This window comes from Berghia stephanieae, chromosome 1 (genome assembly GCF_034508935.2).
Source record: "Berghia stephanieae isolate SIO BIC M18660-M18661 chromosome 1, UCSD_Bste_1.3, whole genome shotgun sequence".
Lineage (NCBI taxonomy): Eukaryota > Metazoa > Mollusca > Gastropoda > Nudibranchia > Aeolidiidae > Berghia > Berghia stephanieae.
In genome coordinates this window covers 91,763,106-91,782,047 of record NC_088360.1, presented here as the reverse complement: position 1 = coordinate 91,782,047, position 18,942 = coordinate 91,763,106, and the positions used below count along the sequence as shown (strand labels likewise).

Below are 18,942 nucleotides of genomic sequence, written 5' to 3'. Positions count from 1 at the left end.
GTTTAGAATACCCCATTCATAAGTTGGTCATCTTCTTTTAAGGAGTAAGATTAGGTGTTATTCCTATTCTAAGATGGCAGCCTCCATGGTAGTAAGCCAGCAAATGACAATGATACAAGAACCAACTTATTGTAGATTGAAGCTAGACATCAATGCTCAAACAGAGGGTAAGACTCAATAATTACTTTCGGTACTATACTAAAATAAAAAGATACAAATTCTAGCATATCCTGCAAGTCAGTGCTAGTAGATAGATCTCAAGCAGAAAAACATTCACATTCTCAATTCTCAGTAGGTACTTTGGTAAAAAATTCAAATTGGATTGAGCTCAATGAAACCTATATCATTTTAAAGTGCTTTTCAACACGATTCTAATGATACCAAAATTGTGAAGATCAGATAAGCAGAAAAAAAGTTATGTTAGTTTAAAGGCTGAAAAATGGTCTTCTATTTGCCTTTGTTATTTACTGACGGACTTTGTGACCTGAAAATTGTTGCATTTCCGGTAGTAACCACCATTTGGATTTCAAAACTGGTTCTAAAATGGCCGCTAAGATTTGAGTAAGGATTTTACTGGAACGAATTTCATGGATGCGGTATACAACTTTGCCCTGAATTTAATTTTATAAAAAAGTTAAGATGTTAAATAAACGTGCCAGCATGAAATTTTGATTTACCAAGTTCTAATCTTTTAATTATCCAAAGCTAAATTATACCCTATTTTATCCATAATCAAAAGTTATACTAAATTGTCATTGATTTTAAAATAAACTACACCAAACGATAGAGTAATTTCTCCTGAAGAAAATAAGACATCAATCATTAAAATCCATCCATAAACAAAAAATCTATGGAACTTTTTCTGAGACCCATCACTCAAAAGTCCAAAAAATCGGGTCACAGCCACTAGGCCATTTATCGGCTCCATGCTGGAGGGCCAAATGGACGTTTACCAAAGTACCTCTCAAGACCGGGACAGAGGTTGAAAAACAGGATAGGACAAACTCAAGATAGAAGTCTAACAGAAAGCTGGGAATAAAAGACTGAGGGCCAAGCACTGGCAAATGAAAACCCCAAAAATGCATACACATTCCTCATTCACACAGACATCCTCACAAATAAATATTAATCTTGAGAACGGACACCGTTCGGAGAAATATCAAGTTTATTTTCCCGAGTCCCGAGCATTCGGAGAACTAGATAGTCACTTCGTTTATTCAAAGCCATAAGACCCTTTAATCAAGAGTAGCCCTTGTTTCTGGAGCATTAAACAGACAGTAACAATAGAGTTAAAACAAGTTTTTTGCTAGGTACTTTAATGAGATCCAACTGCTAGCCACCTGATCTCGATTATGAACAGGGACAGAGGGTCATAAAAAAAACCTTAACGGCATTCAGGATGGAAACCTGTCCCCTTGCTTGTGAGTCAAGCAGTCTTCCAACTGAGCTATGTGGACTCCTGTTGTGTAACTTTAGTGTATTCAAAATGGTAAGGAATTATTTTGAACTGAAAATAGCTAGCATCTGAGTATGAGTAATCTGAGTTTGGCGCGTCCAAGATTTTTGCATTGTTCAAAATAGTCAGTTTAGTGAGAGCACGAGCCGCTGGCTGAATCGGCGATCAGCCACCCATTGAGTTTTTGTGACCAGCCGTGGAAGCGACCTGCGGGAGTGGTCGGAAGCAAATGCAATTTTTGTTTCGTTTTCGGATCGTACCACCACTTCAGATCCATCTTTTTGAAGAGGAGAAGCTAAACTACGAAACAGTCTTTTTCTTAAGTCGATCGGATCACTATAACTCGAGTTATTTCCTTTTGAAATCAATGCAATTTTTAAAGCTGAAGAACATAAAAACCTGTTGGGTGACAGTATTTAAACTTCGTATACATAAAAATCAACTATTATATATTTTAATGACACAAGATATATAAGAATCAAAATTAGGGCACGATTTGTTTAACTCCTCCGCAAAAAAAAACACGATTTTAGACTCACAGCTCAACTGAGCCGGCATTCAGTGGCTGTGATGTCACGCTGTAGCTGACCTTTGGACCCACGGTCGCCGCCGAATAAACACCACGCTCTACCTCCTTTATTGCTTATTATTTATATTATTAACTTTTTGTTTTCATAATGTTTTTTTTTTTCATGTAAGAGCATTCTATGCTTTCATTTTCATTCTAATTTGTTTTTGAAGAAAAGTACGAAAAAAAAAAATGGTTTCTATGGAAGTCGAACTTCCGCCATATTTGTTTACGATCGAAACTAGTCTGTGTGGCCCCCATGGTAAATATTGAATAAACATCTGTACTTGAGTCCTAAAAGTGAAGAGCTGAGCCAAGGAACACCCATTCACACACACACACACACACCCTCCCATCATCACCTTTGGTTTGTTTTGGATTTTTTTTTTAATTGGTGGGGGGGGTGGGGAGTGTCACGTCGTATGATGACCGTCCTTTTCTTGGTAAATTTTAACTTTCAACAGCCACTTTTGGTCCTCCAGTCAGACATTTTAAAAGTTTTAACGTTCGGTTTGTTAACAGTTCTTTGAGAGTCCAATTTATTTTATGTTTTTTTTGTTTTAATAATTAAAACGGATTTATCAACAGTTTGTTTAATTATAGTTTGTTGACTTCCTTCAAGCCCTCACTTTTCATACTTAGGCAACAAGAAATTGATCCAATATTTTTTTTTTCACTCCAAAATATTATTCATTTTCATATTTTGCTTCATTTCACTTTGTGTTTTGATTCAGATGAATACTTTCAAATGTTTTAAAGGATGTCAAGGAGAAGATTGCTGCTATTGCTGAGTCTGAAGGCCAAACTCTCACGAACTCAGTAGTAGTTCATAAGTCATGTCTAGTCATGACTACCAAAGGAAGAAAGAAGACATTAAAAGCAAAATCCAGTTTATAATGAAAGAATAGAATTCTACCTATATTTTGATTTATAATTCATTAAAATCCATCCATTTTTGACGAAGTTACGTCTTCATAGGCAGTTGTTATTACTTGTGTTGTCATTAACTTGTCACAACTTTTCAATGGTAAAATTGGCCGTTTCGGACCCCGAAAAATATTCATTAAAAAATTCATAACTCTTGAACCAATTGAGATATCTCAAAAGTTCAAAAAGCATTGGAATAAGCACAGCAAGCTGCTTCTGTTAATACCAATTTAAAGAAGTTCTTTATAATTTGAAATTTTCACTTAACTGCTTATTCAAAACAAGACAAAAAAGACACCGCTGGGTAATAAAAAAATGTTTTAAAAGTGAACAAAAAAGAAATAAACTGAACCTTTTTATTTAGAAAAAAAAGTTTGCTTTCATTTCGCTTCACTTCGTCTCTTTCTCCTTTTTGACAACACATTGACTTGTTCTACAGATTTAAAGTTTTTTTGTTTTTGTTTTTGTAGCTCATTTTTTGACCTCATGGATAAGTTTGTTCAATAGAGCGGTGCAAATGCAAGTGATTATTATTGGTATTATTATTATTATTATCATCATCATCATCATCATCATTATTATTATTATTATTATTATTATTATTAATTTATCTTTTGGGCAAAACTATGACAATAAACGCAGATGCTAGGTATACAGGCCTATAAATTTTCAGCCGATAAGCAGATTCCAGACTTTTAACAATTTTCAGTTTTAAATCTTTCAACTGTCAACATTCAGACCCTTTGTTATTTTCTTTCATGGAAACTCTAAAGGCTAATAATAGATCTTAATCAGGGCCTTCCACTATGATCGTGTTAGTCTAATTTCATACTATGGGGAAAATCCGAAAATGAGTAATTTCTGCATTATGGAACTACTTTCATCACAGGTCATTGATCTGAAATCATTATCTATCTTTGTTATTCGGAGTGGAGACCAAATTTCAGCTCAAAGGGCTGAAAAATGTAATTGCGAATAATGCATTTACTCGATGTTAACTACAGCCTTGATCTTTTATTTTTGACACTGTTGTTATCGTTACTTTTTCCTTGTCCTAGATATACCATAAAGTACATTGAAATTATTTTCGTCAGTCCTTTGTTACGGATTACCTATCTATCAAGATTTCTGTAATGCTGAGACTTGCATCGACAGTCTGGATATCAAGGAATTGACGCATCCGTTTAAAAAAGTCCTGACCAAACATTTCAGACTTTTTGAAAAATGAGCATTTACAGTCATGGGTATAGGTAAGTTTATGTTTTTAGTAAACATATGAAATCTTTACTCATTAGAAAGTGGTTGATACTATTTTACATAATAGCATGTAATAATGTTTCTTTAACAGATGCTTTGATTAAAGGAAAAAGGGGATTGTTAATGTTACCAGACTTAAAATCATTTCATGAAGCCCTTCTGAAGGAAAGCAAATTGATACAAACAGTCATACGCATCCGTCAAGCCCAGCTTAGAAGGGAGAAGGTTATGCAACTTTTGAAAAGGGTATTTCTCAAAGATTTTTTCTTTAAAACCTACTTACGTCAACACCCATCCTAACCTCACCCTTTCTTCTGCCTCTAACTCCTTTTCATCTTTTTATCAGTCTCTTTTTCTACTTTCTTGTACTTCTTTTCTTGTGCTGCCATTTTATTTAATCTACACTTATCGTCATCATCATCATCATTGTTATTGATATTATTATCATCATTATAATTAATCAGTACTAATGCTGCTATTGGTCCTCCAATACTTTTTTAGAAGTCTGAATACTCTTTATACATATAACATTCAAATTTTGAATATCATTTGAACTCAATCTGTATTGATAGGCAATATTTTGTAAAATTTTGTGAGAGATCTCTAAGGGGCACTTTACACAGGTACCTAATGTTTTCTGTACTTCCAATTTTTCCTGAAAATTATATTTGACAAAATTTGGTTAAATTCAGAGCAAACATTTAAGAGTTATTTGCAACATACAAATCTTTTTTTTTCTGGTGGATGACTTATTATGTTCATTATTTTGTGTATTAATCTGTTTTTATTATAGACCTTGATTCTCTTAGTCACTGGCAATTTTGAATTTGAATTAATGATTATAGTTCTTTATATTACAACATTAGCTTCTTGCTTGTCTTTACTATTTCAGATAAAGGCATGTTTACAGCGGATTCATCTAATGGATAAAATTTTTACCATTGCTGACAATTTGCTGGGAGATGTCAAAATGTATGTAATTTACCCATGTCATACATTTGGAAATTTACCTAAAAAGAAAATCTCACAAATTCCGTAAAGCCAAAATCCTGAGGTCCAGATCATTTATAAAAGCTTCTCCTATAATTAATTCTATCACCTGTCATTTGCAATAGAGTCCTCCTTAACTTCAAGTTTTAGAATGAGGACAACACAAGTGAAAAATATGTTTAAAAAATAAATGATTTGGTGGTCAAAAAGAGTCTGTGTATGTTAACTATTTCTCATGGACAGTAATCATTGCTTATTACTCTTTGTATAAGACACAAGTTTATCACTAAGTATCTTCAACCAAATCAGATATATGCAGCTGTCCAATAACTGCTGTGTAGACAAAAGGTTAAGAAAAATTATGGACATTACCCATACTTAAACTGGTCCATTTGATTTTGATTCAAGTGCACTGGCTACAGAGCTGTTTGGATCAAAAATAATTTTATTAAGATGTCACGGCACTGAAAATCATGCTGAAACTGAACATTTAGCAAAAAGCCCCGTTTTCTGTGAACTAGCCTGAATGACGGTGCCGCTTGCCAATTTCAAGAGATACAGCTGTGACTGAATAATTAATTACTGATGCAGGCGATTGAGTAAGGGTAGATCACTGAGTAGGGAAAAATATGCATTAAAAAATTATTCTGTGACTTAATTATCAAATAATGAGTCAGTTTTTCTTCAGTTTACTTAAATATTCATCTTTCTTTAAAACTGCATTTAAATGAAGAAATTTCATCCAGAAATAAATTATTAGGGTATGAATTAAAAAGGCACCTATAATTTAATATTTTATCTAAAGGTCACTGAATAAAATATTAATTGCATTAAAATGTCACCGTACTGCTGATTTGATTTTTTAACGTTGTATAATAGTTAACATGTTCTATTTTATCATAGTGAAAATAGCATTACTAGTTAAGCAATGGTTATTGACTTATAGTCATTTGAAGTGAAACCGGCTGAAATCCTTGAAAGTGAAAGAATGTTATGTTACTGACATAGTTAATAATTTGAATCATGTCTTTATATGGTTTCATGTAATCCATATTAGTCTCTTTAAACCATAAATATCCTAAAGCCAATATTCACCACAGGTTCTCTAGCATTTAAAGGACACCAACAGTTACATGCTAATCTTTAGATAGGACGATAGTCTATCTCAAGTAATATCAGATCAAACAATCCCAGCTACCAAATCACTGCTAATCAGACAAAAGAATCAGAAAAAAACCTTTACTTCACCCACGATAAATATTGGTACTTTTATTTGTAACCTTAGTGCTCTGTCTTAATACAAGTTAATAATAGTCGAATTCCAAATGGATATTTCCACTCGTTGTCCTGTTGATTTCTTTCTATACTATATGCATTACTGGTGATGTGGAGATTATTTCTGGCCCAGCCCCTCTCATCCAGTACTTTTGCAAGAGACTAGTGTCCGGTCCAGAAGGTAACTAGTGACTACTACTGTAATACTACAGAGACAAGGATAAACTCCGCCTCATGGACCTGGTAGCTCTTAATGACTTCCATTTTTATATAGAATCTGTCGGGTGCTAAAGTAATGTATGGAAAGACTGTCCAGTGTAAAAAGCTTTGCAAAGATGTGTATTGCATCATAATGACCGACTCTAACATGAGAGATGATTTTGAAGATGAAATAAAAGATTATCTTTAGCTGTAATCTTTATTACTCTGTGGATTATGCAATAGACTCTAAAAACTGTGCATCAGCTACATTGTTTATTTATAACTTACTAAACATTTCAATTTTCAATACAGCCGAAACTGCAATATCTGATGAACTATACTTTGCATTGTGTTAAACAGTATTAAAAAACAACTTAACAAACTATTTTGGATTCAATGATCATTTACTATTGATATTAGACAACACTATTCTGTTATATAACTATTTTGGATTCAATGATCATTTACTATTGATTTTAGACAACACTATTCTGTTATATTTAGCCTACTGGTGATTTCAGGATAATTGAATATTATTCAACTTTACAAGCATATAACTTAGATTTGGTGACTTAATTGTTGAACAAATGAATTGCCCTATAATCTGCATTCTCTTGTCTTTCGTTTTAGCCAAAACCATATTTGATGTACGGTTATATTATTTAAATATTTTATTTAACTAAATATAACTTATTTATGGTCTTCTTACTATTTTTATGTCTAAACATGTCTATGGTTAACAATCAAAATAAGCGTTCTGTATTTGGTATCATAATAAAATTTGATTTCATCTCGTTTTGTTCACACCTAAGACAAATCTTTAACATAACATAATCTTAAAGCATGTTTGATTAAAGACACCAATAAAATTGGCATATCATTGAAAAATAAATGGTCAGTCAAAAGTGCTCGAACAGGTAGCACAATGGTGTCAGTCAGGGGTCAGATCGTCATCGACTATGGAGGTTTTGAGCTAAATGTTTGTTCATTCTGTGCTGTGAAGTTCATAATTAAGTTGGAATTTTATTTTTTATTTTTGATTAAATGAAATTTAGAAATTTAGAAAAATAGAATGTGATAGATGAAAAAAATGGATAAAGTGAAAATATATATACATTGTTTCAATGAAAATGATAACATTGTCAAAACATATTTCAGATCCCTCAGAGGTGAATTGGGTCACCTTCCATGCAAACAGACATGGACATTCTTACTGTACCTGATAGTGCAATACCACGGATTGTTGCATCAGACAGTCTCATACAGTCTGTCTGCTTTTCAGTATCCTTTTAATCACTTTTGTATATCATTCTTTTCTTCCTTCTTTTCAGTATTCTTATCTATTCATTACTTTCAAATGATGAAAAATACTCTTTGTTGCAGTGAGAACAACTAGGTTTATTTCATTCTTCCAAAGGTATATAGCCAAAAGCAGCATAACAATGTTTTTCGATATGTAGAAGGAGATTATCCTTTAATCACCTAATCCCTTGTCAATACAATTTTCAGAACATTGAGCAGATTAAAGTCACCGCAAGGTAGTCCAACAAAAAAAAAAACGCACTTTATGAAAAACTGCAGCTTGTAGATCACAATGTTAATCAAAGATTGCAAATAATAATCACAGTCCAGAAACTCAAACATCTCAGTTACACTCAATCCAGAACACTGAAAACTGTAGAACTTTTTTTTCCTGATAAGCTACTTTTAATAACACCACACAACCAGATTGTACTTTAAATTTGATAAACAAAGAGGATTGCCACCTACCATTTTAAAAGTGTACGGACTTACAGTGGCCAACTGCCACGATAAAATTCATAACTGTTACGATTTGACCTGCTAATTAATTAATTTTTTTATTTATAATATAAAAAGCAACCAAACCATCAGCTTTTAGTGATGACAAAGATGTTAGGTATATAGAGTATAGATACAAATTCTACATAAGGAGGATGTTGATATATGTGTAGGCAGCAAAACATTGGACATCCTAGAATCCTCCATTGATTGAAATAACTTACTGCTATTTTATAAGTGTCTCAGGAACTATTATGTGAAGGCATTTGACCGTATAATTGCCAATTTCCCTTTAGAAAATGAGATCTTGAGATACGCTGAGGGTAGGGGGGGGGGGTGTATCCAAGAAGAGTTGTGTATCATTCAGCTCAGTATGATTTTTTATCAGAAAGTTAAGTGTTTTGATCCTTGTTAAGGATGCAGAAAATTTTGATACTGCCATGGACAAACTGGAGTATGAATTCAACATCTGAAAGCTTTGATCGGGAATTCCTTCACCTTTCCTCAATTCAGCAGTGGTTTACATTAAGAAAATTTGTTGATTCTCTTGGGGTGTTGAATTTTCAAAGGCTCGGTCACTTCAGGTTAAGACTACTGAATGTGAGGAAGAACAAAACCGATTTCAGAGGATCCCTATGTACCGACATGTTGGCTAGCCTTCTTATAGTAAAATCAGACTCCACCCCTTGATATGAAACTCAATTTACGTCAGATTTTCTGAAGAGGTCAAAAGCTGATTCTAAAGTAACAGTTAAACCCTCAGTAAACTACTGGACTATTTTTAATGGCAGGCATTAAGCTGTGATGTACAGTTTAAAAGTAAGCTGTGTGTTTTGTAATTATTATATAGGCGCCTTGAAAATGAATTAATTACCATTATGGTTATGATATTGTGCTCTGTTGAGTCGAAGCAATGAGTCTCGTCAGAATGTTCTGTTTTTGCTCCTAGAAAAGTTGGCCGCTATGACTACAGTAAGTAAAGGTTTTAGTTTTAGCAATACACTCAAGTAGCAGCTATTTCTTTATTCTGAATGAAATGTGGTTGCCAAAGCAACAGACATATATGGGGTGCTTTAAGGACAAGTGGTCTATCCTGCATAATAAAATATATTTTACTCTGTCAGACCACTTTTATTTGAAGATCATTTCTTTTTTTTAAGATTAAGAGGGTTAACATTAAAAACACCTTTTTGGAACAAACTTGTCTTAAACTATTGGGTTTTGTTTATGTTATGTTACAGGCTTTTCTTATTGTTTTGCATTTTTTTACTGACATTATGGGCTGATTGAAACTTGTCTTGGACATTTTTTCAAAAAGGGAGATAACATGAATATATGAATTTTGAAAGATTACTGGATAGCTCACTTTTCCCTTTAGTCATTAGCAAAAATAAATGTCTCTTCTTGGGTTGAACTTTACATAGATGCAGTTGATTGGTGCATTTGGTCATTTAGAATTGGAAAATTTTTCTTAGATTTTTTGTTTATCGGTTTAAAATATTTTTTTTTACTATTTTGTAAATCAGAAGCATCACGTTATAGTTAGGCTTACCCCAAGATGATTTATATCAAGACTTGCAAATACACATTAAAACATTAAAATTAAAATACTTCATTTTGAAACAAATCGTTTTCACTTTGTTCTAAGAGTACTTACAAACTATTATTGTTAATGAGCTGTCATTGTATTTGTTGTTATTTTGTAATGTATATTCTTTTTTTTTTTTAATTATTATTTTGTTTGGTTTATAAAGTTTATTCAGATATTGGGGGTTTTTTTTCTTTCATCAATGCATTAAAAGATATCTGACCAGTCTCATTACTGTTAGACAGCTCCTTCAAGTGATTGTTATATTCATGGGAATTTGTTCCAGAGTTTGGTACGTATAGCTTATAACTTGACATTGGCATCATCAACATCATCATCAGATTCTTCTTCTTTTTCTTCTTCTTCTTCTTCTTCTTCTTCTTCTTCTTCTTCTTCTTCTTCTTCTTCTTCTTCTTCTTCTTCTTCTTCTTCTTCTTCTTCCTCTTCTTCTTCTTCTTTCTTCTTCTTCTTCTTCTTCTTCCTCTTCTTCTTCTTTTTCTTCTTCTTCTTCTTCTTCTTCTTCTTCTTCTTCTTCTTCATCTTCTTCTTCTGTTGCTTTTTCAGAGTTCATTAAGTTTGATGCAACTTTTTTTCATTTTCAATCATGATCTGCAACACTTACAACTCAAAAAGTATTGACATTGATGCCTGTTCATCTTATTTCTCCTTTATTTTCAGGCAGGTATGCAAAACATTTTCAGACAAACTCACAAGTGTATATAATCTTTTATATCCTATACAACAGTGTATGCAAGCATCGAAGTCGGATTGGGTAAGATAATTTTTACATATTTCATTTTCATTTTTTTTAAATTGTTCTTCTTACCAGGCTCTCTTTGAATATGTGTAGTATCTAAAATATCTTGAATGGATTCAAAACCGCGTTACTGAAATTTTATTGGAAGCAAGCTTTTGCAATAGTGTTTTGTTTTGTGTTTTGAAGTTAAATACATAATTATTTTTTTTTATAATTCAATTAGAGTTTCTTATTAAGCATCAATGCATTTGTTCAAGTTTGTTTTGTTTTTGTTTTTTGGTCAAGTGTTATCACTAGGTACCACAATAGATGTAATTTGTGTGGGATAAAAACGCACATATATTTTGCGTCACACGTCCAGAAAATGACTATTTTTAAAGCTTATCATTCAATCATTAAACCTCGCCATCAAAAAATGTACAGAGCTAAATTTGCTATTATCTTAAAGAGGAATGTCTCAGCTTTATTTCTATACTACTTTAACAATAAAAATGGGCATTACGGTAGAAAAATGCCATTTTAAAACTTAACAGAAGCTAAAAAAGCCAACTTATTATTGGTATAAAATTCAAATAGAGTCTGTCTAAAAGACAAACATCTTATCTCTGTTTGTAACAATTTGTTTTAATGAGGTTTGTTTGATGGTCGAGGTATTTTTAAAAAGCCCACAAAATCCTTGTTTTCAGCTTTGAGTGTAATCATATTTTTTACACCTCATTGTAGATTTTAACAGCACACAATTTGCCTCAAATTATTTACAAAACAAAATAAAGTTCATGAAAACAACATGGATTTTTTATTAAAGCACCATCATAATTTATGTTTTAGATAGTTTGAACAAGAATAAACACGATATATATTGTTATTTCAATTAATAAGTCGGGTCAGTAAGTGGTTATGTTTTAATGATGGAGCAGCCTAAATAAACCCCAAGATTTTCCGGTTTTCATTATCCTGTAATTGTTTTTGAATGACTTTCCAGCCTTGGTTATTATTAAACGAATTTTTGATTTTTTTTTCAGTTTATCCATATGATTTTTTTCATTCTGGTTTTTCTCTTGATGTCTATTTATTGCTTAACAAAAAACAAGTGACGAATTGATATACACTTTACACTTATGGCAACCATGTTGTTGCTATGACAAAATGATTGTTTGTTATATCTATTGTAGATTTTTATGGTCAAAGATGTGGTGTCGTTTTATTTAATAATTACATAGGATTATCCCCTACTGATAGTTTATAAATTGTCAAAAGACACATAAGGATTCTTCCCAGTGTGTTAGAAAATTGAAAAGTCATTACCAATGTGTATTTTTGTTAAAATGGTACTGACTATAGTTATAATTTGGAGATTGGAGAGAAAAAAAAAAGACATCGAAGTGCCATGTGGTGTCATTTTGTATGATCATTATGTTCATTCAGTATATGGAATATGCTATTTCATCATGCTGGAGGTTAAAACATTTTGTGAGTGTTTTAGGGGAATTTCAACCGACTGTAGATTTATGAAAAAAAATTGTGTCTGGTTCAACTTTTGTTATCTTTTATTTGCCTAGTCACTGTGCTTTAAAAATGTGTTTCACAAGTCTGATAAATCTTTTTGGTGTTTAGTTCTTGAAAAATGAATTTGCTCTTATTTTCTTATTTGTGTATGGATTTTCAAAATTAAAAAAAAAACATAATGCTTTATGAATATGTTAAGAAAAACCCATTTTAAATATTTATAAATTGTCTCTTGTGACCTATTATCACATTCAGCTTTTGACCTGCAGGTGTCGGGTCTTTCTTCTCACAGCTAACCTTAGGGAAGGAAAAAAAAAAGTGATCAAGGCAATCCATCTCACAGTTCTTACATTTATTTTCTATTCTCATCATTTGTTTAGGTATGGCCTGAATTACCAATACAACTCATGACAGAGAAAAAGTCATCACATTCCGAAAATGGAGATGAAAGGTAAGCTGATGTTTAGTTTGAAAATTTACTACCAGTTTTGGAATTGTTTATTTGTTGAAAATGATTTTTACTTAATTCAGTATTGTTTGATGGTTCTAATGTCTTCTTCTATAAAATTTTAGACATCCAATGAGAATTTTGCTGCCCTGTATCATCAATGTAATCAAAACTTTCAAAAATGCTTTTTTATTTCAAGAGATACACATAATAATACGAGGTTGGGCTGAAAAGTATTGCAATTTCCGTAATCACTTCCCCATTTTAGGAAAATTTAATGAAACAATACATCAAAAGAAAGCTTGAAATCTGAGCTACAGATTGCTTACTTTAATTTTTGACATAGTCATTGTCACATCTAACAGAAAGCTGCCAACATCCCACCTTTTGACATATCCCCTATGCTAATGTGATGTCCTTTTTTTCTGAACACCAAGATTGGACAAGCTTTCACACTTTGTCGCTTTCTTTCCTTTGAGATACTCCTTCAATTTATGGAATAGGAAGTCTGAAGGTGCTAGGTCGGGAATGTAGAGTGGATGTGGCAAGGTGGAGAAATCCATTTTCCTAAGTGCAGTTTGAGTCTTTAGACTTGTGTAGGATCGAGCGTTATCGTGTTGCAATATCGCATTTTCTGGGGTCGTACTCTTTTTAGTCGGGCTCTCAGTTTTTCCAGCATGGCAACATATTAATCGGAATTCAGTGTTTTGCCCTGTTCCGAAAATTCGATATGAACGTCACCTTCAATATCCCACAAAATTGTGAGCAACACTTTCCTAGCCAATGCCACAACTTTGATCCTTCTTGGGACAAGAGTTCTTGTACCGGTATTCCATTGACCCATAACTCGTCTACAGTGACATTTTGTTGAATAAAGGCATCACCTTTGTCTTCATACCTTTTTAATAGTTTGGAGCAATTGTTTTTCATTGCTCTTTCATATCACTTGTCAACATTTGTGGTACCCACCTAGCAGACACTTTTATGTCTCTAAGATAACTGTTACCATGTGATACCCTTACCTTTGAAATTCCCCAACAAGTTTGATCTTGAAGTTTTTTTTTCGTTTGGATCTCCCCCTTCCACGAATATTACCCATCACCAAAAGGTGCTATAATCAACAGAATCCTCACTATAAACACTCTTCATTCTGGTATGGATTTCAATGGGTGCATCAATGAGCGTTCAGAAATTCAGAAACAGCAGGCTGCTTGATTCAAATACTTTTGGTGCAGCCATTTCTATTTTTTGTTTTGACTTAGATTGTTGACCTCGTAATAGGACAAAAGCGATTATGTTACACAAAGACGTCATAGACCTAAGAAATGTTGGCACATCTAAGCCAATTGGTTAGAATATATTTATACCAAATATTAATGTTCTATGTAAAATATCTTTGAACTTATAAAGAAAATTGCAAAACTTTCCAGCCCAGACTCGTATTTTAGAAGCCTGTAATCTTTATGTTAGATTCATATTTCAAAATTTAAACAACCCATTTATATGATGCCAATTAAGATGATATACACATATGCAAAGGTAACTTTACACTAGTTTTGAGTCAATTTAATTGAGTTTAAAGAGACAAAAATGGACAAATGTTGTATCACAGAAATGAAATGAGCAATATCTTTAATATATGCGATCCAAATTTCATCAACATACATGCATAATCTTAAAGGTATTGATGACCCAAAGAACACACGTTGGGTTGCTCTGCTTCCGAAAAAGATGAAAAATTAGACGCATAAAAGTCAGTAACGCGTATGGCTACCACGATTTCCAGTCATTGCTCGAACAAGTTTCCCCATAGAGTGTATCAAGGGGTTTATGTCATTTGCTGTTATGTATTCTAGTCTGATTCTACAATGTTCCAAAGCTCGCAAGCATTCCTTGCTTGGTACTGCTGTTCCCTTGTAGGTCTTTTGGGGAGATCTCAGAGGTGCACAATAAGATTAGAGTCTGGATTTACAGCTGGCTACCTGAGCACCAAGGTCTTATTCTTAATTAGTTTAGGTTGCAGAGGCCTTCTCACTCCGAGTGCAGCAGATGCAAGTCTTCTTAACACTGTCCATCTTAAATGTTTTCCACAGTGATGTCAGAGGTATGGCCAGGTAGACAGGCTCTCTCTTCAACGCTTAGTTTATAAGAATAAAAGAATTGAAATTAAAGCAATTACAAAATGATTTCACAAAGATAATATTTTTTTTTGTTTCAAACAGCAGATAACTTGATGTAAACTGTAGCAGACAAAATGGCAATGTTCAATCAGGGCACCCTGGTGTGAAAGGGTTCTGTTTCAATAAATTAAGAACTTGCGTTTTTGTGATTGTCCTTGTAACATTCTTTATAATTCCTCCTTTGTGTGATTTCCGAAGTCGAAATGTCAAGTTGTCTGACAAAAAGGTTCATCATTCCAATGTAACTAAGCATTCATGTGGTTTAATAGACACTCTTTTAGGTGATATAAAATTCTTGACCCTAACACGTAGTTAAACAATAGTAATATAGCATATAAAAATATTAAGTTATTTTGCACATGTGTATTGAACATTGTTAACAATTTTTTTTTTACTGATATTATACAAAAATTATTGTATGTAGAATGGTCATAAACATGCTACATTATTTTGGGAGAAATTTATAGTGTGTATGTAATTATGTATTTCTTTCTTCTTTTTTTTTGTCATTAAATAGGGCATGTGAAGAATTTTTAACTGGGTCAATTGTTGACTCCACAAGAATATTGGATTGTACAGCCTCCACTGTTGATGCCTTAGGGGCAGGTCCAGACCATTCTGATTCAGAAGAAGATATCGGAGGTAAATTTCAGTCCTTAAATGAATGTATGAAAACTCATCAAATTTCATAATTAAGGCTTTAAGCTCCAGTACCAGCATCTTGTTTATCTAGGTTAAGGTGCATGTCACATATTTGGTTATCCCGTTGCTCCAACAGTTTACTGTAGTGTCAGTACCAGCCCATATACAATCCAGAATTAATTATTTGTAGCAATGCAGGAAAATAAATATAAAAGTAGTTTAAAAATAAAACCCATTTCTCGGTTATGTTGTGACTAGCATGAGATATAGCAAACGGAGCTGCATAAAATGTCTAGTAAAATAAAGGAAGTAAAAATGTTTCTTATAAAAATTACAAAACAAAGTAAACAGCTTTTCTGTATTTATCCTTCTTCGGGTAAACAAGAAAAGGAAATATGTTATATTACATTGGCATAATAATTAAAACATTATAAGTAAAATGTGTGTGTGTATGTGTTTACTTTGTTTTGTATCTTTTATAAGAGTCATTTTTACTCCCTTTATTTTACTATACATTTTATTGGCTCATTTAGGCACTTCTAGATTTTGGTAGTGCTGCATTACATGATACTTTCTGGGTGGGGTTCCTGACCTCTCATAGTGGGCAGATAGGCACTTACTGTGTCTTCTATCCCCCTTTATCTGTTTTCCAACATGCTTTCTGTCTTTGTCTTGGAATGAGATTACTTGGTTTTGTCCTGGCCCTGACTGGATACCCTGCTGGGAGGGTCAAATGTATAGTTAGAGTTTTGGAGGGTGATATTTTTTGTCTTGTAAATCATCTCTCTGTTATGCACTGTATTATATTTTTTCCCATATTATATATAGCAATGACTATCCCGCACAAATCTTTGGGCCTCTTTTTCGCTCACGAAGTGCCCAAATTCGCGGCAAAATATGGGACGAAGCCGTTTCGTATATGCTATTTTAAAAAATTATTTACGACGCTTTTTATCGATGAATATGACTGAAAGTTGGCACACAGTTGGAAAAAAGGTCATTTTAGATTATGTCAAGCGACAAAACTCGTGCGATTACCGGAAGATCGTTAAAAATAAATTTTTACACTTTGGAGTAAAATATTTCTAAAACTACCGTGCGTGGAGGTTTTGTCGCTGACAAGGTAATACATGAACATTTCTTCTTTTTGGTTGTAAAATTTCATATGAATATGACGAGTACTTTTCCCGTATTTTACAAAACACCATCCCAAGTTTCAACCTTTTAATCCACTTATTACGCAAGATGCAACCAAAGATCGAAAAAAATTGCCGAAAAAGCGTCCCATATTTTCGCGTTTTTTTCCTCTTTGCGGGTCATCCAAATAAATGACACCTTTGAAACTGCATAACTTGTTTATTTATGAGTGGATTTTCAAAATTCAAAAACATTTTTAATCAGTGGAGATAGAGCTTTGATTTTAGACAAAATATTTACTCAAAAAAAGAAAAAAACGTTTTTCATAGTCATTGCTATTATATATAATTTGTAAACATTTGAGTGTATTCTTCTTAGTAGGGACCTGTGCTTGTGTCAGGATGAGACATTTAGGTGATTTCAAACTAAATACATGATAGAGTGCTCCTGGAATCTACATCTGTTCCCTATTTGAACCAATTCCCCTTTGTCTTACTTTTTCTTCGGTGTTTTAATCGTAATTATATAACTTTTTACTATCCCATTTTCTTCCTTTTCATTGGCGCTGATATGACCCTTAAAGTGTTGCAAGCGCCGTAAAACCCTTAAAATGACATGATGCGTTTCCACCAATACCAAATTTTTCATTGCTTGGACAATTATTACTTATTAATTGTTCATGAAAATGTAGTTATTATGTGATTTTCAATCAGGTTTCATGTTAAAAAACTTTTGTTGAAATTTCTCAATTTTGATAGATTAGTTATATAAAATGAAAATGTAAATATTGTCATGTTTTTTGTGTGTGTGTGGTTTTTATTTTATTTTTTTTTGGGGGGGGGGGGGGGTTGTGACACTTGTTTGAATTCATCTAGCTGAGGTGTAAAATTATTGTTTAATGATCCATAATAGAGCATGATGTGCTATACCATGAGAAATTCATATAATAAATGTGTCATCAACAAAGTTTTAGAAATTATTTCCTTATAAAACTATTCTGTATTTAAAGAGCTTTACACTTCAATACAGTAACAGTTCATAATTCATTGATATTTCTCCAATGTTAGCTAGTAAAGAAGGCATTCAAGTCTTTGAATTTTACTTGCTTATTCATAACATTTGCAGTGGTGCCTATCTTATGTCAAAAAAATGCGTATTCTTATGTATTTTCATTAATTGTATGCCTTTACACATTTTTCTTAGGATCGCACGCATTATAAAATTTCTGTTATTTAAACATTCTAAAATTCATACTCTTTTGGTGTATTATATCAATATGATATTATCTTGCTGGGTCATATCAGATTTATACATGAATTCTGGAAGTCGATACTATTTAATAGTCAATATAAAGTAAGTTTATTCATTAATTTAAATGTCGATTATAGTATTGCTAGCAAGATCTAATTATCCATCATAAGAATTAGTGCTACTTAATGTTTTTTCAGGATAGTAAGCATTTTTTTCTAAATCTTACTCATTTTGACTCTGAATTGTACATATTTTCATGGGCTAGGGTTGGCAGCACTGCATTTGAATTTTGTATCGAATATCATCTTAGCTCTCAAACATTTTTTTTTCTTCATAAAACATCATATATGCATTTAATTTATCTTTTCTCTTTTTTTCTTATTTTTTTTTTTTACAGTTGCTGTGAATATTGAGGAGTGTCAGAAAGAAACAATGAGTATAGTAGAATCAAGTGATTCCGACAATTTATTTGTAGTAAAAAAGAGAGAATGTGAAGAAACTGGGCTGAATAAAAACAGAAAGAAAAAGAAGAAAGAGAAGAAGTCAATAGAATTTCATGATACAAACGTTCAACATGAAAAAACAGTTAAAGAACGAAAGAAAAAACAAAAGAGGAAGAAAAAGAAATTAAGAGATAATTGAATAAATTGTATAAATGATAACAATGAATACAATTAGTTTGTTATCTTTACAACTGATGGTTGGTGGAGGCTACCATCCATTGATCTGTTGTCTCTTTATCTGTTGGTATTGATTAGTCAGATGCAAGTGTTTTTCTGTCTGAGATGATATTTTTCAGGGATGCCCTTTTTCTGGTTAAAGCTGGAAAACCGGCTTTTTGTCATGTTGACAATGGTCAGGGACCCTTTGTAAAGCACTTTGAGCATGTTTAGTGGATATTGCACTAAATAAAAGCTCAAATTTTTGGGGTGCTTTTTTATATAGTTGTTTCTAAATTG

The 18,942-nt window shown here is 32.6% G+C and overlaps 1 protein-coding gene across 3 annotated transcripts; it reads left to right on the top strand.

The window, feature by feature from the left end:
• The first annotated feature begins 67 nt into the window (after window positions 1–67).
• Window positions 68–18,657, top strand: LOC144961894 (uncharacterized). Of its 3 annotated transcripts, none has more exons than XM_078894930.1 (9): window positions 68–167; window positions 4,300–4,454; window positions 5,101–5,180; window positions 7,833–7,955; window positions 10,277–10,354; window positions 10,741–10,834; window positions 12,706–12,776; window positions 15,471–15,595; window positions 18,381–18,657. In XM_078894930.1, exons 1-9 carry the CDS (start codon window positions 74–76, stop codon window positions 18,623–18,625), a joined length of 1,065 nt encoding a protein of 354 aa, XP_078751056.1. In that variant the 5' UTR covers window positions 68–73; the 3' UTR covers window positions 18,626–18,657. The 3 variants fall into 3 exon arrangements, with proteins under 3 accessions (XP_078751056.1, XP_078751060.1, XP_078751063.1); XM_078894934.1 differs by lacking the exon at window positions 68–167 and adding an exon at window positions 2,211–2,286; XM_078894937.1 differs by lacking the exon at window positions 68–167 and adding an exon at window positions 3,865–4,201.
• The last annotated feature ends 285 nt before the right edge of the window (window positions 18,658–18,942 follow it).

Excerpts from the sequence above, each read along its gene's own strand:
- LOC144961894 (XM_078894930.1), top strand. The coding sequence starts at position 74 with ATGGCAGCCTCCATGGTAGTAAGCCAGCAAATGACAATGATACAAGAA. Across the intron at positions 10,355-10,740 it reads GGAATTTGTTCCAGAGTTTG|GCAGGTATGCAAAACATTTT; the intron begins GTACGTATAGCT and ends CTTTATTTTCAG. Across the intron at positions 15,596-18,380 it reads TTCAGAAGAAGATATCGGAG|TTGCTGTGAATATTGAGGAG; the intron begins GTAAATTTCAGT and ends TTTTTTTTACAG.